Source organism: Centruroides sculpturatus, unplaced genomic scaffold, assembly GCF_000671375.1.
Source record: "Centruroides sculpturatus isolate CEXI.00-Female unplaced genomic scaffold, Cexi_2.0 scaffold1, whole genome shotgun sequence".
Classification (NCBI taxonomy): Eukaryota; Metazoa; Arthropoda; class Arachnida; order Scorpiones; family Buthidae; genus Centruroides; species Centruroides sculpturatus.
Window position 1 is genome coordinate 1713493 of NW_019384326.1, and position 22754 is coordinate 1736246.

The following is a 22754-nucleotide window of genomic DNA, read 5'->3' on the forward strand; positions in this document are numbered from 1 at the left end:
AATATAAATGGAAAAAAAATATTATATGGAATTGAACGAAAATGAAAATTTGCTTGATAATTCAACTACGCTTGTTGGAGAACAATAAAAACACTACACTCAACAAGCCACCAATAAAACTCAACTGCCTAACCTATAACCAAAGTCTCCTTTTAATTTGTTTTTAAAAAAAAGCGCTTGACAAACTTGCCCCGTATGCCGAAGTTGCCCCGGTCTCCCCTACTATACCTTACATTGAGGTAGGTCGAGAGAAATGCCCATTGAAAAGACAATTATGCCCATTACGGTTTAACCTCTATCAGATAATAGTAGAAAACGATGCCCTATCACCACTGGTCAAGATAAATTATAGGGAATATGAATTAGAATTAAATCCGGATCTCTCGTGGCATTAGAATATCATCTTACTATGCGGCATTTGGTCGACCTATTAAGAAGAGATGCCCCGGAGTTAAATTAATTATAAAGTATATATTTTATGTATTATATACAATCTAGAGATAGCTTCTCGTGTTTCTTCTATTAATATAAAGCTTTCGCGTTACAAGTTTTCAGGTAAAATATGTTACATCATCCCTGTCCAATTTGGGAATCTTAGACATCACAGAATTATCTAACAACAGGCATCTACCACACACTTATCCACAATAGGCATCGTCTACACTCTTATACAACAATTGAATAAACTAATAATTAGTTTCTTCAATTGTTGAATGTCTGTTTAAACTTAATTATTAAATTTTTATCTTTTTATTAATTTTTTTTCAAACACTATTTTCCTATTTTTATGAATTGAATATAATTAATTATTTATTTAAAACTCGTCATTTCTGTTAACAAAATTATTTAATACGCTTCGCTTTTATGTTTTATTTGAATTCATTTTAATAAATTTTTTATAACTCCCGAAAATAAAGTTTATTCTTAAAAGATATAAAAATATTATTAAAATTAAAAATTAAAAGAAAAAATAGAGAGAGAGGAAGAGGAAGAGACAAGGAGAGAAATGGAGATAGAGGGAAAGAAAAGGGAAGAGGGAGGGAGAGGAATAGGAAGAAAGGGAGAGAGGAATAGGAAGAAGGGGAGAGATAGAAGGAGGAAAGAAAGGGAGAGAGAGGGGGAAGAGAGCTAATGAGAAAGAGAGATAGGGGAAGGGAGGTAGGGGGAAGAGGAGGGAAGACAGAGAGAGAGTGAAGCAAGGGGAAACGCGAGAGAGAGAGAGAGAAAGGGAGAGAGGAAGAAGTGAGAAAGAGAGATAGAGGGAAAAGGGGGAACACAGAGAGAGGGAGAGAAAAGGAGAGAGAGAAAGGGGAGAGGGGAGAAAAAGAGAGAGTGGGGGAAAAGAATACAGAGAAAAAGGAGAGGGGATAGAAAAGAAGAGAGAGGGGAAGGGAAAGAAATTGAGACAGAAAGGGAGCGTGAAGAAAGAAAAAAAAGAGAGAGAGAGGAAGGGAAAAAAATAGGGACAGAAAGGGAGCATGAAAAAAAAGAGAGAGAGGGGGGAAAGGAAAGAAATAGGGACAGAAAGGGAGCGAAAAGAAAGGAAGAGAAAGAGAGAAATAGACAGCAGAGAGTAGGGGGGTAGAAAATGAATTTTAATACCATTTTTAAAATAAAATATCTAAATGATAATAATATTTTTATTATTAAATTTTTAAATTAGCTTCTAGACTTATTTATTTAAGTTTTATTTTAAAATTATAAAAATGTGCTTAAAATAATAATAATAATAATATATCAAGGTATTGAAATGACATCATTCTAAGATTCTAAGAAGTAGCAAGTTTAAAAATATTTTGAAAAAATAAACGAATTTTATGAATTTATAAAATAGAAAACATCGCCGAACATCGATTTACTTAAAAACTTCATAAACAAAATGATAATTTAAGATTTATAAGCACGTATCATTAAAGATATTCCGTAGAGGTTTTTAAATTAAATATCGATGCATAATTAAATTTTTATTAAAATAAAAATAACATAATAATATATAATATAATTTATTACTTCATTTTTATTACATTAAACTTTGAACATTTTTTAATTTAATTAATATAATTATAATAAGTTAAATATTTTCCTTTTTTTTTCTTATGATAAACCTTTAGAGAAAATTAAAGTAAAAAAAAATATCACTCTTTAAAAATTTATTAAATTTTTGTATTTTTATAGATAAATTTTTTTATAAAAAGTGTTAAAAGATTATTTTTTGTTGCATTTTAACTTATTTTATCTTCAATTAAGCCACAATAAAACCTTCTAATGGGGGTAGAAATGCATTTTACTTTCTTAGGTGTTATATATAGCAGAGGAACCATTCAAAAAATGACCCCCCGAAGATTTTTTATATTTTTGTACTCGGGGGACCTTCAAACAACGAGATTTTTAAAAAAGTTGAGGTCTTTTCCGTATGTATAAATCTTAGTGTGTGGGAGGGCAGGCTTCTCTTCAGCCAATTTGTAGCTTAATAACTCACGTGCCTTTTGCCGAAATTTTCATAAATTTTGAAGAAAGGTTTGTGTATAAAGTGCATTTTTTCTGTTAAATTTTGGTGGTTAAAGGTCGACGGGTTGGAGAAATGGAGAGGTTCACGTGTCGTATCTTGAGTGGGGTCCAACTTTATGATTTCCTCGTTATTAGCATTTACAATTATTAACAAAACTCGCCTCTATCCTCGAAATTAAGCTTTTGCCATTCCACAATAATTAATAATATAAAAACATTTTTATAAAATCACATAACAGATGGAGCCACACGCAATTTTAACTTTTTTGCCGGGAAAGTTACGCAACTCGTTGCTGAATTTTTAAAAATTTTTTATCAAGTTTTATTCCATTATATTTTAATGATTTCATTATAAAAGCACGTTTACAGTTAGATAAGTAGAATACACTCAAAAGAAAAAGAAAAATAAATGGTAAGGGAAGAGTCAAGAGGATGGCATAGTTCAGTTTTCTTTAAATATCCTTTTCCATTCGATTCTAACAATTTGCTATTCAGCTCGAACAGGAAGAGAGTTTTCTTTGATTTGAAGTTGCAGTATGTCCGTAGATCGATACTCTACAAATGCAGAATACACTAACATGTTGTATGATTTGGGAACGTGTAATGGCACAGCGATGCTTGGAGGTTGTGCTGTATGCACAACGTCTTCTTAGTTGATTGGTAATCTTCCAAACGGAATAAAATCATCGAAAAATCATCTTGTACAATTGTACACGCCAGAGAATTTCGTAAAAGTGCCCATTTTTGAATCCTTTAAACATTATCTGTACTGTGTGCCACGAATGTTTACAAGGATCATCTGAATTCTTAATTGGGTACTCGTTATATTCTTTAAATTTACAAGAATTGATACGTTGTAACGAAAGTCTGTATTATGAAAAGTTTTATGACTTAATACTTATTTTAAAATATNTTTAAACATTATCTGTACTGTGTGCCACGAATGTTTACAAGGATCATCTGAATTCTTAATTGGGTACTCGTTATATTCTTTAAATTTACAAGAATTGATACGTTGTAACGAAATTCTGTATTATGAAAAGTTTTATGACTTAATACTTATTTTAAAATATAAATTTCGCAGTTATTTTATGTGTGATTTTTAAACTTTTTTCACATTTTTGTGTTAATTTATAAATAGCGGATACTGTTTGATTTAATGCTTAATTTTTTTGCACAACTTGTTATATTGGTCCTTTTATAAACTGGCAAAATGTCATTTTTTCAGGAAACTTTTCCCACTGCCTTTTATAAACTGGCAAAATGTCATTCTTCCACCAAACTTTTCTCACTGCCTTTTTATAAACTGGCAAAATGTCATTTTTTCAGGAAACTTTTCCCACTGCTTTTTATAAACTGGCAAAATGTCATTATTCCACCAAACTATCTTCAATTAAGCCACAATAAAACCTTCTAATGGGGGTAGAAATGCATTTTACTTTCTTAGGTGTTATATATAGCAGAGGAACCATTCAAAAAATGACCCCCCGAAGATTTTTTATATTTTTGTACTCGGGGGACCTTCAAACAACGAGATTTTTAAAAAAGTTGAGGTCTTTTCCGTATGTATAAATCTTAGTGTGTGGGAGGGCAGGCTTCTCTTCAGCCAATTTGTAGCTTAATAACTCACGTGCCTTTTGCCGANAATAAAACTCAACTGCCTAACCTATAACCAAAGTCTCCTTTTAATTTGTTTTTAAAAAAAAGCGCTTGACAAACTTGCCCCGTATGCCGAAGTTGCCCCGGTCTCCCCTACTATACCTTACATTGAGGTAGGTCGAGAGAAATGCCCATTGAAAAGACAATTATGCCCATTACGGTTTAACCTCTATCAGATAATAGTAGAAAACGATGCCCTATCACCACTGGTCAAGATAAATTATAGGGAATATGAATTAGAATTAAATCCGGATCTCTCGTGGCATTAGAATATCATCTTACTATGCGGCATTTGGTCGACCTATTAAGAAGAGATGCCCCGGAGTTAAATTAATTATAAAGTATATATTTTATGTATTATATACAATCTAGAGATAGCTTCTCGTGTTTCTTCTATTAATATAAAGCTTTCGCGTTACAAGTTTTCAGGTAAAATATGTTACATCATCCCTGTCCAATTTGGGAATCTTAGACATCACAGAATTATCTAACAACAGGCATCTACCACACACTTATCCACAATAGGCATCGTCTACACTCTTATACAACAATTGAATAAACTAATAATTAGTTTCTTCAATTGTTGAATGTCTGTTTAAACTTAATTATTAAATTTTTATCTTTTTATTAATTTTTTTTCAAACACTATTTTCCTATTTTTATGAATTGAATATAATTAATTATTTATTTAAAACTCGTCATTTCTGTTAACAAAATTATTTAATACGCTTCGCTTTTATGTTTTATTTGAATTCATTTTAATAAATTTTTTATAACTCCCGAAAATAAAGTTTATTCTTAAAAGATATAAAAATATTATTAAAATTAAAAATTAAAAGAAAAAATAGAGAGAGAGGAAGAGGAAGAGACAAGGAGAGAAATGGAGATAGAGGGAAAGAAAAGGGAAGAGGGAGGGAGAGGAATAGGAAGAAAGGGAGAGAGGAATAGGAAGAAGGGGAGAGATAGAAGGAGGAAAGAAAGGGAGAGAGAGGGGGAAGAGAGCTAATGAGAAAGAGAGATAGGGGAAGGGAGGTAGGGGGAAGAGGAGGGAAGACAGAGAGAGAGTGAAGCAAGGGGAAACGCGAGAGAGAGAGAGAGAAAGGGAGAGAGGAAGAAGTGAGAAAGAGAGATAGAGGGAAAAGGGGGAACACAGAGAGAGGGAGAGAAAAGGAGAGAGAGAAAGGGGAGAGGGGAGAAAAAGAGAGAGTGGGGGAAAAGAATACAGAGAAAAAGGAGAGGGGATAGAAAAGAAGAGAGAGGGGAAGGGAAAGAAATTGAGACAGAAAGGGAGCGTGAAGAAAGAAAAAAAAGAGAGAGAGAGGAAGGGAAAAAAATAGGGACAGAAAGGGAGCATGAAAAAAAAAGAGAGAGAGGGGGGAAAGGAAAGAAATAGGGACAGAAAGGGAGCGAAAAGAAAGGAAGAGAAAGAGAGAAATAGACAGCAGAGAGTAGGGGGGTAGAAAATGAATTTTAATACCATTTTTAAAATAAAATATCTAAATGATAATAATATTTTTATTATTAAATTTTTAAATTAGCTTCTAGACTTGTTTATTTAAGTTTTATTTTAAAATTATTAAAATGTGCTTAAAATAATAATAATAATAATATATCAAGGTATTGAAATGACATCATTCTAAGATTCTAAGAAGTAGCAAGTTTAAAAATATTTTGAAAAAATAAACGAATTTTATGAATTTATAAAATAGAAAACATCGCCGAACATCGATTTACTTAAAAACTTCATAAACAAAATGATAATTTAAGATTTATAAGCACGTATCATTAAAGATATTCCGTAGAGGTTTTTAAATTAAATATCGATGCATAATTAAATTTTTATTAAAATAAAAATAACATAATAATATATAATATAATTTATTACTTCATTTTTATTACATTAAACTTTGAACATTTTTTAATTTAATTAATATAATTATAATAAGTTAAATATTTTCCTTTTTTTTTCTTATGATAAACCTTTAGAGAAAATTAAAGTAAAAAAAAAAATATCACTCTTTAAAAATTTATTAAATTTTTGTATTTTTATAGATAAATTTTTTTATAAAAAGTGTTAAAAGATTATTTTTTGTTGCATTTTAACTTATTTTATCTTCAATTAAGCCACAATAAAACCTTCTAATGGGGGTAGAAATGCATTTTACTTTCTTAGGTGTTATATATAGCAGAGGAACCATTCAAAAAATGACCCCCCGAAGATTTTTTATATTTTTGTACTCGGGGGACCTTCAAACAACGAGATTTTTAAAAAAGTTGAGGTCTTTTCCGTATGTATAAATCTTAGTGTGTGGGAGGGCAGGCTTCTCTTCAGCCAATTTGTAGCTTAATAACTCACGTGCCTTTTGCCGAAATTTTCATAAATTTTGAAGAAAGGTTTGTGTATAAAGTGCATTTTTTCTGTTAAATTTTGGTGGTTAAAGGTCGACGGGTTGGAGAAATGGAGAGGTTCACGTGTCGTATCTTGAGTGGGGTCCAACTTTATGATTTCCTCGTTATTAGCATTTACAATTATTAACAAAACTCGCCTCTATCCTCGAAATTAAGCTTTTGCCATTCCACAATAATTAATAATATAAAAACATTTTTATAAAATCACATAACAGATGGAGCCACACGCAATTTTAACTTTTTTGCCGGGAAAGTTACGCAACTCGTTGCTGAATTTTTTAAAATTTTTTATCAAGTTTTATTCCATTATATTTTAATGATTTCATTATAAGAGCAAGTTTACAGTTAGATAAGTAGAATACACTCAAAAAAGAAAAAAGAAAAATAAATGGTAAGGGAAGAGTCAAGAGGATGGCATAGTTCAGTTTTCTTTAAATATCCTTTTCCATTCGATTCTAACAATTTGCTATTCAGCTCGAACAGGAAGAGAGTTTTCTTTGATTTGAAGTTGCAGTATGTCCGTAGATCGATACTCTACAAATGCAGAATACACTAACATGTTGTATGATTTGGGAACGTGTAATGGCACAGCGATGCTTGGAGGTTGTGCTGTATGCACAACGTCTTCTTAGTTGATTGGTAATCTTCCAAACGGAATAAAATCATCGAAAAATCATCTTGTACAATTGTACACGCCAGAGAATTTCGTAAAAGTGCCCATTTTTGAATCCTTTAAACATTATCTGTACTGTGTGCCACGAATGTTTACAAGGATCATCTGAATTCTTAATTGGGTACTCGTTATATTCTTTAAATTTACAAGAATTGATACGTTGTAACGAAAGTCTGTATTATGAAAAGTTTTATGACTTAATACTTATTTTAAAATATACATTTCGCAATATTTTATGTGTGATTTTTAAACTTTTTTCACATTTTTGTGTTAATTTATAAATAGCGGATACTGTTTGATTTAATGCTTAATTTTTTTGCACAACTTGTTATATTGGTCCTTTTATAAACTGGCAAAATGTCATTCTTCCACCAAACTTTTCTCACTGCCTTTTTATAAACTGGCAAAATGTCATTTTTTCAGGAAACTTTTCCCACTGCCTTTTTATAAACTGGCAAAATGTTATTTTTCCAGGAAACTTTTCCCACTGCTTTTTATAAACTGGCAAAATGTCATTATTCCACCAAACTTTTCTCACTGCCTTTTTATAAACTGGCAAAATGTCATTTTTTCAGGAAACTTTTCCCACTGCCTTTTTATAAACTGGCAAAATGTTATTTTTCCAGGAAACTTTTCCCACTGCTTTTTATAAACTGGCAAAATGTCATTTTTCCACTGCCTTTTTATAAACTGACAAAATGTCATTTTCATGATATCTTTTGTATTAATTTTTTAATGAAAATTTTGAGTCATGAAACATTATAATTAAAGATATAATTACTTTTTCCTTGCTATACTGTACTCGTAATTTTTTTCTTGAATAATCTTATTAAATTGCATCGAAACTTATTTTCATTCCATTTTTATTCAGTTAGCAATAATAAGACGACTCACAATCGAAAGAAATATTCTAGTAGCAAAGCAAGAAATTGCACTTACACTACTTGGTTACAGAGCCAACTCTTAACCTTGTTTGGTAACAGAATAAAAATCTTTCTGGACATTTTTAACCCATATTTTCTTCAATTCAATAAGAGTAGTTTCTTAACTCGCATTTCTCTGCGATTATTCTGTTAATGATATACTGTAAAAAGAAATAAATAAATATTACAAAATTTTAAATTATTTATATGTAAATTTTACTTATAATTTAATTATTAAAATTTGTAATTTTTAACAAGATTTTTTCATATAAATAATATAAATTTCTTAATATAATAATTTTATAAGTGTAAATGACAGTATAAAAATTTTTTATAGTGTATTGATTTCTTCTAGGTGAATTGTTATATTATTATTTATATAGGCTATATAAAGGTCAAAATATGTGTTTGTATGTATGTTAAGTAAAGGGTTCCATACTGTTCAACGTATATAACTAAATTTGGCGTGGATATGCTTCAACACTATAGAAAGAATACTGTAGAGGTCTCCACCCCAAATACATCTAAAGCCAAGTAATTTTAACTTATCCTCACCCCTCAAAAACCCGAGTAACCCTGGGCACACGCAGCTAATATATTATAAATATATATTATATAAAAATTATAAATCTGTCATTTATACAGTTGTACAATTATTTTATTAAACTGTACAGTTTCTTTTATTCCTTCCACTCTAAAGCCTTTCCTCAGACCTATTGTGGGTTTGACCAGGCCCACTGAACAGTTTAAATTACTTAAATGCTTTTTAAATGTTTAAAAAGAATTAAATTGTACTATTTTATGTACAGTACTATACAATACAATAAACGTAGTGTACGATACTGAGGACAAGTAAATTGTACATTTAACACTATAAATATACAAATATATTACTGTTATCTTACCTTGTGCATTAAAACAATGTAGCAATGTTTTTACATTTTATTACACAATAAAACTATTCGTAGTCAGCCTTACCAGATATAAACCTGTATATGGCGGACAAACTGTTTTGTACAGAGGACACTACGAGTGCGTTTGAATAGAGGACGGCATTTTTTAAAGTGAAAATGGAGGACATATTCTCTATATGGTAACCTCAGTAACCTCTCGAAAAAAGGAGGACATGCCCTCTTTTCACAGCGTACAATTACTCAAAACATGTACAGACTGTCCTATGTTTTATGTTTAAGACTGCATTCAGACACACTTTTCTTCAAAAATGGTGTTTTACTACTTGTGTACGAATTAGGCTGGTTCACACTGGCTCTTCTTACGTTACATTATGTCTGGCCAATCAAATAAGACGTTATTTTAAACGTTTTGTTTTATTGGCCAGACATAACATAACGTAAGAAAAGCCTTTGTGAACTGGCCTAATTCGTAAAACACCATTCTTATGTATTACCAGGCAAAAAAAAAATGATTACAACACTGTACGAAACAACGAAAAGTAATAAGTTTTCTTATTATTACAGCCAAGAAAACATAAAAATCTATTGTATTTCCGTGCGTTATTCTATTACGTAAAGCTTTACAATACTCAGATCGCGTATAACACTAGTTTAAGACAAAGGCAATATTAAAAATTCCAGATGTTCTGAACCATACGCGTGTTACTATAGTAGTAAGAGTAAAGAAGAATTTTACAACCATCTCTCCATCATATATTCTTTTTTTTATACATCTTTAGGTCTGGTTCTGAACGATTTCATCCGCCATTTTGAACCATTGTATTATGACCATCATTCCTTGCGAGATCAGCGTCATCGAATCAGACGTTCGGCCAACATGGAATTCCATCTTCGATTTACCGCCCACAACAGGTACGTTTATTACGTTTTTCTACAATTCCTCTCGAGTTATTTCTTTCGGAATTCCAAATAATCTCTAAAAATTTCTATGTCTTCCCTTCTTTCTTCTTCTTTATAACGCTAGAAATGCATTCCAACATTCCAAATATTTTGGAGATGTTCCAAATATCTTCGTTTTAATTCTCTAAAATGATTACGTGCTGCTGACGTAACAATAATAGCACCCCACGTAACAACAACAGCTACAGTAGCAGCAGCAGCAACAACAACAACAACGTTATGATTTATATTAAGCTAATTAGTGCTTTTGGCTTCTAATAAAGGGCCTTAAATAATGAGCACAATTTCAATTTTTCAGAAAATTAGTATGTAATCGTCATTAGCGGACATTTCTCCAGAAGGTTTCTTAGAAAATTTAGCATTGCAAAAATGGCCGTCGAAAAAATAAAAATTTAGGAAAGTAACACGTAACGTGTAAAATTAGCGTATAAATTAGTTTATTCGGGGGGTAATTAACATATTATTCTCTTAATTTTCTTTAATTAATTTAATTTTCTGTCGATAAAAGAAAAAAAAACGGTTTTATGATGCAATTTTAAGCAATCGTTACGAGTAACAAATGATAAAGTCAATTCTGGAAGTGTTACTCTGTTGTTATTTTAAATTTATTCTATTGATTGGACATTTTTTTCACTTAAAAATCTTCTTAGAAACTTTAAAAAAACTTGTAAGAAGCTTGTTAAATTGAATAATAAGCATCATTTTAACGAATTGATCGTGTTACAAGCCAACTGTTACAGTAACAACCGCTTAATTCTCCTGTAGAATTGTTGTAATTTTAATTTTATTCGTTTAATTTGATTTCTTTCTTAAATAACAATCTTAACAGCGCTTAAAATTCACGCAGGAAGCAATTTAAATCGAGCATATCAAGCATAATTTTAGTAAAATTATAGCAGGAAACGTATAAGAGAGAATGAATTAATTACTTTTTCTGTAGAATAGGATGCTTTATAACGCTTAAAACTTAATAAAAGAGCGCAGTTAAATGGAATAAAATGGTGTAATTTTAGCAAAGCCATTACAATATAAGTGAAGGCTACAGTAAGAAACTTCTGAGAATCTTTTGTTTGTAGGAATAAAGTCAGCAATTGCCTCTATAAATCAACTTGTATCGAGAGTGGAAAGAGTTGCAGGAGTGAGATAAAGAAGATGCGGAGAGAAGTATCGATATCCCAAGAAACCCTTAGCATCTCCTCTGATGATTCTTGTATATGATTGCATCCATGTAGCTGGGAAACATTTCCTATTTTGCCATGTTATGCTGGAAACTTTGGATGAGCGCAGCAGCATCTGTTAAGATTCCCAATGGAAGTTTCCTTAATATGTGTAGAAGCGAACTTTCTAAATGGAGCTACCTAATTGAGTACTTGTACCGTGGATGAAGAAGAGCAATTGTTAAACCGTGACAATTCCGTGATTGCTGTCACAATCTGGACACTTTACTGCGCTTTCTTTAGGATGAAGGGCAGTTTTCCTCTTCGACAATAAATACTTTGGGAGTAGAGAAAGTTCAACTTTTATTGGTTTGTCGTTCTGAACGGAGTTTAATAGACTTTCTTTCCTGTCAGTCTATTAATTTTTTAAAATGTCTGAAACTTGCAGCTGTAAAAGTAAATAAAATATATATATATATAATAACATAATGAAGTAAAACTTTTCAGGATAATGCTTAATTGAATTTATAATTTGAAAATCTTCTGAGAATTGACGTGGAATATTCCCAATCAATTAATATACTTCACATTAATGTGGATTACTTTAATTTACTGGATATTTCACGTTAATACTAAAAATATTCACATAATTATTGAAAATATTCCATTTTAATTTTGAGGGTATTCATATTTAATGAGGATATTCGTGTTAATTCTAATGATATACACGTAATTATTGAAGACATATCACGTTAACTCTGAGAGTACTGTTACTGAGATATGTAAATACACAATAATAAAGCAAAACACGCTCAATAATTATACCGTAAAGTTAAAATTTAGACAGCTAAACAGCGATTTCAATTATTGGGTGGAATGTTTTAGATTTTCTTCCGATTTAACTTAATTTTTTTTAACTTATTGTTGCATTTTATAATATAAAATTGATTTAGTTTTCTGTAAAATGGCTGCTGTAAGGAGTAAATTTATCAAGTCATTTTCAGTTGAATTTTCTTTATCCTATGCGATTAGCATTGTGGTTAAACCACACTTTGCCACATCACGGTTTAGAAATAGAATGGTAAAAAGATATCTTCTACGTGCTCCAAATCGCGGTAAATTTTTTCCTTTTTACTTTTATTCACAAATTCTGTTTTTTATTATATGAAAATATTTCCTTTTATTCTCTTTGATGCATCTCTCTGAAAGATTCACTCGGAAAAATTCCCATCTCCGCTTTTCTTCTTCTCCCAGATGCATACTAGGAACCATGTTCCATTCACTAAATATTATTGAGAGGAGATAAACTGTGTTGTCACCTGAAGCCGAAAGATGCTTTCCTTTCGTGACAGCAGCTTTTAGTGATACACCACTCGAGGCGGTCTCCTGGAAGATATTACACTACCCTCCATACTATCCCAGCTGTATACTACTACTCATCCCAAAACTCTTTATAGTTCACTAAATATTAATTCGATATGGTATGCTGTGGTCGTATATAATACCGGAAGAGCCCATTCCCCATCTGTGGATCCACTTCTCTTACTATAACAATGGACTTAATCATCTATAGGAGTCACTAACACTACTTTCTTCGTAAAAATATATACTTAATTTCAGATTATTGATGTGCAATTTGAAAATTACAGACATAAACATTTCTCCTGTTGTTAGTCTGTCCTTCATAATCCTACCTATAAGGGTCTGCCCATAAAAGCCAGCCCAAAATAACTGGTTAATTTTTAATCTTTACTGTATTATGCTATGGCTCCTCCTCTTAGGATAGTGCCTCATCCATTATAGTAACTCCATTTACTTTTAAATAAAATAAATTATATATTAAATTAGGTAATTTGTATTGTGGTTGCATATAAAATTGAATATTCTTTCCGATAATAGAATAGTTTTACAGTAATTAAAGTAATGCTGAATGCACTCAACTGTGAGGAATTTGCACGCATCACAGCTCTCTCTCCCTGTTATATTTTTGCATTATAATCATAATACATAGATTGAACTTACCTTATCTGTTAACATCTAATGCATTATACAATTTAAACCCCAAAAGTTTTAAAATATTGCATTAAAACAAGCCGTATTTATAGTGTAAGTAAGCTATATAGAATCACGCGTGAGAAATTTACTCTCATTACTTTCGTAAAGCCTGTTTAGTCCTTGTTTCTGATAAGTTTTACACTGTTTTGTACACATTTTAAAGTGAAAATCAATCTTTTACAGTACAATTTTAGTATATTCACGAGAAAAACGCCCTTTTTCCAGATATAATCTTGAATTTGCTTAGAACATAAATGTTAGAGAATGGAGAGTAATTAAAATGGTATAATTTTAAATCTTATACCTTAAATATTTGGATAGAGTGCACACTTCTATCGATACGTCGCAGTATAGTGTAAACTAGTACATAAGCCAGCTTGAGCTTTTAAAATAAAAAAAGCCACCCCTTATAGGACAATTTCAGCTCATCCTAACGAAAGAGAGTTTCTATTCAAAGATAAGCTGAGTAAGGAGATTCCTTTGTCACGCACGACCTGAGGAAAGAGGGTACCTCTGCAGAGATAATCTAAGAAAGGAGAGGCTTTTTTCAGGGATAAGCTGAGGAAAGAGCCTTCTTCAGACACGAGCTAAGGAAGGAGTCTTTCTCTTTAGTGACAAGCTGAGGAATGAGAATCCATCTTTAGGCATAAGTATAGGAAAAACAGAAGGAAGGACTCTCATTCCTCCCTTCATCCTGAAAAAAGTTTAAACTGAGAATTACACGTGAAAAATGGCATATAATTTCGCCTTTAAACCTTAACCATTTAGCATATACTTCCATACAAAATAATTGCAGTAGTGTGAAGCACTAAATGAACCCGTACCATGCAACTGCGCTCAGTTTAAGTTTCATTAAAATCAACAAAAAGAAAAAAACAATAGCATTATATATACATTTTGAGTTATAGAACCGGTTTATTATCTTAATTGTTTGGGCGGAGGACGGTATATAATTGTATAACGAGACATATTTATTCGGTAGTTAGAATGCATAACATAAGGCATTGTACGATGGCAGGTGGATATATATATCTCAATCTATTAATAATCTTCTGTTTGACGAAATGTTGAATATTATTCTGTGATTAGTCGTTTCTACAATGGTTGTAAGGTAGGATTACAATTATCGCTTTACAGTTAATTACCTTCCGTAGTTAATTTCCTACTTCTACTAATGACAGAAATATCAACGAGTTTAGCTTGAATGTGTTTAGCGATAATAAGCTATGCAAGATTAATTAATATATATATAGGGGTGGCCCAAAATTCCGTTAACCACTGTATTTATAAACTTTACTAAAATTTATTCGAAATGAGATCTTTGTTATGAAAATTCAGTTTATGTTTCATATTCACAAGTGTAGTTGGAACACAAACATAAAACACGGTTAAGCGACTTTTGGGCCACCCTGTATTTTAATAAACATATTTATTAGCAGAATTAATTTAATTTTTTTTTTGACGATGATTCCTGTTTTTAATGCTTTACGAATGAAGGAATTGTGACGTGTCGATTTGCGGTTCCTCTGTTTTTTTTAAACAAAGTTTTTTCTGTAAAACTTATTGTTTTTTTCCCTTCTTCTTCTTCTTATTTAACCGATTTAATATATAGCTATAATAAATTTAAGGGATAATGCCAGGTTTACATGCTCGTAAATCTGGTCAAAGCAAACAGTTCGATATTTCCAGGAAGTCGTAGCTGAAAATGCGGTTTAGAAGCAGAGAAAATTGTGTTTGTTTTGTTTTCTTTTTCCTCGACCCTCCCCCCTAAAGCTAGTTTACATGTAAAGTTTACAAGATAAATAAAAATATTGTATAATAATTTGCAAGATTTTAACGGGTAAAGTACGACTAGAAGGGCGTGTAAAGTTTGTGTTTTAAATTGGTTCAATAAGTTTAAAAGATGAAGTTGTAAAACCAAATTTTCTTAAATTAATTTCTCCAATTTAATAATTTGTAGAAGTTGGAATAATTAAATTACTAACGTGACGAATATACAGGGTGGTCCAAAAATCAGTTGACCATTCTAATACTTGTTCAATGCTATACCCTTCAATTTATTTTACTCATTCGTAAGGGCACTGGACACGGTTAACTGACTTGTGGTTTATCTCGTGTTAAGAGTGCAAATGAATTTTCTTCGAAACCTTCGCTACACAAAAGAGTAGTTTCTAGCAAAGGGATTAACTAGAGCGATAAATTCGGAAACAAATCTTTAAAACTGCTAAATCGACTAAAATATTTACTAAATATTGTGCTAATTAGTCGAAATTCTAGTAACAACAACGTAACGGGTTCATCCTCTCTAAGGGTATGGCCATTGGGGAGTTTATAGCAATCGAATCTTAAACAAACACTGCCACACGTCTCCGAGCGTGGCAGTGTTACGTGACAAAAGCCATTTGTCACATGATGGAGTAGCGTAGCCGTGGTTCCAGATGTGCCACATATTTCTGTACCGGAGTCATCTTGTTTGTCCAAAGGACCATCGTCACCAAATGACACTACTAAAATAAAAGGAAAAAAAAAAAGAACTTACTTTCGATCGATATCTTTGATAAATGTTATTAGAATATTTTAAATTTATTGTGTGTATTCGTGGATAATTACTAAGTATAATGGTCGTTAACTTTTATCGTAATCGATAATTAAATTTCGCTTCACTTTCACGCTAAAACTGCTGCAGATTTTGAAAATTCCTAATTAAATTCGGGTATATTGTTAGATGAGTTTCAATTTAATTTGCGACCAGTTTAAACAACTGTACACTTCAAATGGGATTTTGAGCGTTTTATTTAGAGTAATTAGGAAATTCTGTATCTGTAAATATATCTACTAATACAGAAAAGATCGTAGAAATCCTATGGAATGATCTTTCTATGCCCTGTAAAGAATATTGCTGGATTTGTTGCATTTAATTTTCAATTATTTTATACAATTATATGATAGAAACATGCAATACTTTAGAATATTCAATCAATCAATAATTCTACAGACTACAATACTTACAGAACAGTAACTATAGATCTACAGTACATACAGACGAGTAACTACGGACCTACAGTACCTATAGACTTTCAGACCAGTCCTACTACACTTACCTACTGAATGACAGACGTGTAACTACAGATCTATAGACTTACAAACAGTGCGCATAACCTCGTTTAATCTTTACAGTAATTAAAATTATTAACTGTAGAATAAACTCGAAAAAGCCAGTAGTGCTTTGAATTGACGATAAGATGATAAGAAAATATCATCATAAATACCATTGCTCGTTTATTAGGTTATTCTTCAATTAGTCTACGATTAAGAGGCCAATCTTTCCATGCTAATTCGATATATTATAAAGCGGCAAACCGGGCTATATAATTGATTTAACACATTATAATATCTTTAGCTTGTTACATAAATTACCCAAGACATTCGAACACTTCAAAATTTTGGCATATCCCGATAACAAAATAGTGTCTGTGGTCTTCCACAGATACTAGAACGATACAGCATGATTTATCATTAAAAAACAAGTTCAACATCCTATACTTTTATACTATATTTTCCGTACTATACATGAAAATGTACCATAATAAATATCAGTGTTAACATAACATATAACTAAATAATAACATATTGATCGAAGACACTAGAATAATAGTATACAAGTCGACCCCCTATAACACTGTTGATTGTTCCGTTTTATACGAATTCCATGTTGTACGAGTCACTTTGATTTTACAAATACGTGTGCCGGGCCGTAAACAACTCATGTATTTGTAAAATTAAAATGACTCGTACAACATGGAATTCATATAAAACGGAATAATCAACAGTGTTATAGGGGGATCGACTTGTACAATGCTTTAGTAACACTATATCAATATGCCTAGGTATATGTTGGAATGGCACTGTACCCAGACATATGTTGGAATGAGACTATACAAACACCCACATTTTAATCAAAACAATTTTATTAAAACACACGCTCAGGTGTTTAATTAAGATACTATTTTCTATAATACTTTGTAAGTAATTTTATTTTTACAAATCCCATGTCTAGAAATGAAAATATGCCAACAAATTCCAACTATTTGATTTTACTCAATAAATAAATCAATAACAATTCTTATCATTCCTAATATTCGAATTTAAATAACGTTAACAGATTGGTTAAATATTAAGTAACCCATAGAAACCAGATTTAAAGTAGAATTTTTGCGATAGAAGACGTAAAAAAAATCTGTAACGATATGGGAAGATAAATATTCTAATTTCCTAAAGCTTCTTTTCGACGATAAGATGATTTGTCACGTGACACCTGGTTGTCGCGTTTACTTGATGGTGGCCATGTCAGATTTTGAGAAATAGCCGAAATCTGCGACATTCGGAGAGGAAGAGAGGGAAAGGAAAAGACGAAAACGAATAAGGTTATCCTCCTCCATCCAGAAATTTCGTATAATATAAGTCGTTAATCTTTCAAATGATTTATTTGAAGAATCACACCTTAGGCATCGAAGTTAGAGAAGAGCATTGCACTGAAGTTTAATATCACTTCTCGAATGTATCTTAATAGATTTATCAGTTCTTATAATAATTTCGAGAGTCCTCCAAAGTCAAAATTTTGTTTAGAAAGCTAAATAGATTCAGCATATTTACGTTTAGTTTCGTGAAGTAAGTGCATCTTCTTCTTCTTCTTTCTTTCCGTACACGGGTTCATATGAAAGTAAGTGCTTCTTCTTCTTTCTTTCTGTACACGGGTTCATGTGGAAGTAAGTGCATTTTCTTCTTTCTTTCTGTACACTGACTCATATGGAAGTAAATGCATCTTCTTCTTCTTCTTCTTTCTTTCTTTCTGTACACGGGCTCATATGGAAGTAAGTGCATCTTCTTCTTCTTCTTTCTTTCTGTACACGGGTTCATGTGAAAGTAAGTGCGTCTTCTTCTTCTTTCTTTCGGTACACGGGCTCATATAAGGAAGTAAGTGCATTTCATAGAGTATAATGTTTAAAACTTAGTGCAGTGCAATAAAGTAAGTGCATCCCCTAGTCTATAATGTTTAAAGCGTAGTGCAGTGAAGTAAAGTAAGTGCATCTATTAAGGTACAGATTTGAAAGTTTAATGCAGTAAAGCCAAATAACTACAGTTCAATAACTTAAGTATACCTTTAGCTAGTAGAAGTGCTCTTTAGTGAAAAGTAAGTGCATTTGTTAAGCTCTTATTTCTTCTAGATCGAGAACTATGTTACTTCATTCAAGAATATCGTAAATAAAACGTGAGAAAGTAAAAAATTCCAGCAAATTCCTGTAAAAATTGATAATCTATAACGTGACATATGAGGCATGGATGAAATTTAAAAACGTCGCGTGTTAAATTTCGACAGCATCCAACTTCTGGAATCATTTACTGGATACCATACTCAATCATCACTTCTCTTTTTGAATTATATGTATTAAATATAATAATTTTGAGGGCAAGAAATGAATTATACAACTGAAAATGTCATAAATGAGACGTATCGTTGAACGTTATATACACAAACTCGATACTTCTATAATGAAATTTCAACGTGTTAAGCTCAGTAAATAATAAATTTGCTCAGTAATCCGATTTAGCAAAGTGTTAAAATGTTATAAACTAGTTAAATTAGCATTATTAATTACGTTTAAAATGTTTAATGGGCACATATAATTACTACTTAAGTTATGTTACTAATAACGCAATGATTGATTAGAAAATGAGACAACGAGGAAGAAAATACGGAATTTTACTTTACAAAATGTGCTTTGTAAAGGGCACATTAAAGGAAATTTCATATAAAAAAATCCTGCAATGAGTTGTGTAACTTTCCCGGCAAGTGTTAAAATTGTTTGTGGCGCCATCTGTTATGCGATCGTATTTAAAACTTTTTACATTATTAATTATTATAAAAAGCTTAATTTTGAAGATAGAGATGAGTTTTATAAGCAATTGTAAATGCTAATAACGAGTAAAATCATTACAATTATTCCAACCCCACTGGAGTTACGACACGTAACTCCCTTTATCTCTCTAACCCTTTGACCTTTAACCTCCAAAATTAAACAGCCCTAACTCCCCTAATACCCAAACCTCCTATAAAAATTTCAGAAATTTTCAACAAAAGACACAGGAGTTATTAAGCTTCAAAGAGGGAGAAGAAAATCGTGCCCCCCACAACACTATACAGAAAAAAACCCCAAATGTTTTGAATTTCTGGACGTTTGAAGGTCACCCGAGTCCAAAAATGTAAAAATATTGAAAAGGGGGCATCATTTTTTGATCGATCTCCATTACTTTCCTTCTGTTATATATATAACAGAGGGAAAGTAAAACGGGAAGTAAATGTATTCAGAGAAGGAGAGATAGACAATAGTTATCAGAAGAAAGGAACAACCTCCGACCATTAATGGAGAGTAATATGTAGGGAGGAAGAAGCTGACTGTACAACTTAAGCTAAAAGAATCTAAATGTTCTAGTTTTGCTAACAACTTACTCATTTGTGATCGTTTTCTCTGTGTCTTTCTCTAAAATCGATACAAATCTCACTAAACAGAAGAGTAAATACCATTTAGATTTTTAGTCTTTGGAACTACTTAGAAAGAAAAGTTCTTCAGCAATTAGTGCAGACTTACTGTACAGACAGATACACACACACACACACACACACACACGTATACATTTTTTTTTCCTTTAGATAATCTGTTTCTTTCACGGCACAAACTTTTCTTAAATTAGATAATTTGAAGTTTAGTCGAGAGTTTAAACTAATTTAACTCGATACTAGTTCAATTACTTTATAATCAATTTACTTTAACCCGTTGCAGAAGTATTTATCCTCAGATACTGCAATGCTGTTCAGTATCCTGTTGAACACGAAGCTGTTCAACGTTAAATTCAATTAGTACGAAGCTAGAATTGCACGCAATGAACCACATACGTACTGAACTGTGTTTAGTCTGAATGTACAGTACAATACTTCCAAGTTCAGTGTAGTGTTCAGTGTATGCAGTACCTCAATTAAACTGAACACTAACTGAATTAAATTACACAACTAAACTACTGTAAATAGTTTATTCTATGTAATTTAATTCAGTATGCACATACGTACAGTACGTAAATCGGCGTGTATGTAAGTTGTAGTTCAGCACGCACATAGTTCATGTATATGTTCAGTATGCACATAACTCATTGTATATATAGTTTAGTAAGCAAATAGCTGATCGTATAAGTAGTTCAATATGTAGTTCAGTGTATATCCATTACATCGAAAGTATTAAACACATACTGAACTATGTTCAAGTGCTTTTAAACTTTCTGTAGAAGTTTAATTTACTGATAACATAATACGGCTGACTTCTGTGTTGAATTTAAAGGCTGTTTTTTTATTCAGTAACTCGCTTCAATATCCTTGATTTTGATATCGATCGGAAGTTACTTTAGTAGATTTGAATGCATTATCAAATGGAATGAACGTAATATAATATTAATTATTGTAATTGTGTAACAATTAGTTTAATATTGTTCAATATGATATTTGCTTTAATAAATAATGTGCTTCGTTTACTTTAAAAATACTTAAATATTTATTTTTTTTTTTAATATTTTGATGAACGTGCAGGCCACGTTTAACTGAATACTTTTAATTTGATTTCGGGTTTAATTAAGAATCAATACTTGAGTGTGATTTAAGTTTAAAGGTTTTTTTATATTATTTATCGCTTGGTTAATTTTACTTTAATAATGTATAGTGGTCAATAATGTATGTATGCCACGTTATCTTAGGCAATGCTCATTTAGAATGCATAAAAATTCAGAGCATCATCTTGAGTAGATGATGCTCTGAATGGAGAACATCACCTCAAACAGATGTAAAGAGAGAAAGCATCACCTCAAACAGATGCAAAGAAGAAGGAAAGCATCACCTCAAACAGATGCAAAGAAGAGGGAAAGCATCACCTCAAACAGATGCAAAGAAGAGGAGAGCATCACCTCAAACAGATGCAAAGAAGATGAGAGCATCACCTCAAACAGATGCAAAGAAGAGGGAAAGCATCACCTCAAACAGATGCAAAGAAGAGGAGAGCATCACCTCAAACAGATGCAAAGAAGAGGGAAAGCATCACCTCAAACAGATGCAAAGAAGAGAGAAAGCATCACCTCAAACAGATGCAAAGAAGAGGGAAAGCACCACCTCAAACAGATGCAAAGAAGAGGAGAGCATCACCTCAAACAGATGCAAAGAAGAGGGAAAGCATCATCTCAAACAGATGCAAAGAAGAGGGAAAGCATCACCTCAAACAGATGCAAAGAAGAGAGAAAGCATCACCTCAAACAGATGCAAGATGACCAGCATCTTTCTCTGCATCTATTCAGATATTACTTCTGTTCTGTATCGATCCGACGTACATACACTCAAATTATTCTTCTAAATAAAAGTCTAACCATTCATATAATAGAAATATTTCACTCGAAAACTTTTTTACAGGTTGTTTAAGCTGCGAATGAAACAGGATTCAAGCGTGTTTGCATCGGATGCAGTTTTCGAATCGACAAGAAAAGGGAAGTTCCGCTACGATATGTCAAAAGTTCTGAAAGGTCATTTAGAAGGTGAGTAAAATTGATAGAAATTCCCCTCTACCTCTATTCTACCCATCCGATAACTCCATCAAAATTATCCATCATGTGATCCAATTATCTAATTTAACAAATTATTTATGAATCGGATTATAAAGCGCACCCCTCTTTTTTTATAACGTGCAAATAAGAAAATTTATCTAATTTTTGTGGAAAAACGTATGCATAAAAGTTTGATTAGATCGATTTTCCGTTCGATTCGCTAAAACTTCTCATAAGGAACGATTTAGTTAAGACAGTTTGTCTGTCCGTAGCTTCGTTTAATTGTAAATTATTTGTTAATTCGTGTGGCGTGAATGCTGCTGTGAGTAACAATGAAATGCATAAAATTAACAATAACAATAATAGAACATTTGAATTTTCTTACAAATAATACCGAGCTGCAATTTTTAATCATCTTTTAATTTAAAAATATCACGTAAAAATCGAGACCGGATATGAAAATTTTAGTAAAAAGAGGCCCCGATTAAGTATAGCCTGTTTTGATTTTCATTTATTTAACGGCCTTCTAGAGATTAATGGAGGACAGACGGACAGACGTACGACAGTGGGAATGTATAAAACTGAAAACTGAAAACTGCAGCCAAAAAAAATCTAGCTGTGATTTTATGTGAATTTTTATTACTGATTGCCACGTGGTATGAATTATGTAAATTTCCACGTGGTTAAGCGCGCGATTATTGGCACAAAAAAAAAAAGATTTAAATGCATATCAAGTGGAAATAATACTATTTACTTCACGAAATAACACAAAAATAAGCAGTTTTCTTAATATAAATTGCCAAATTTTCACACGTATAGACAGACATACAGTACATACAGACACACGCACGTACAGACAGGTGTT

At 31.6% G+C, this 22754-nt stretch overlaps 1 protein-coding gene across 1 annotated transcript in view; it reads left to right on the forward strand.

Annotated features, from left to right (window-relative positions):
* Positions 1-22754, forward strand: part of LOC111627483 — a 146572-nt gene that overhangs the window by 75170 nt on the left and 48648 nt on the right. The window contains exons 2-3 of the mRNA XM_023371062.1: positions 9866-9998; positions 21759-21880. Of these exons, the coding sequence (XP_023226830.1) occupies positions 9866-9998; positions 21759-21880 (255 nt within the window). The remainder of the gene's footprint in view (positions 1-9865; positions 9999-21758; positions 21881-22754) is intronic.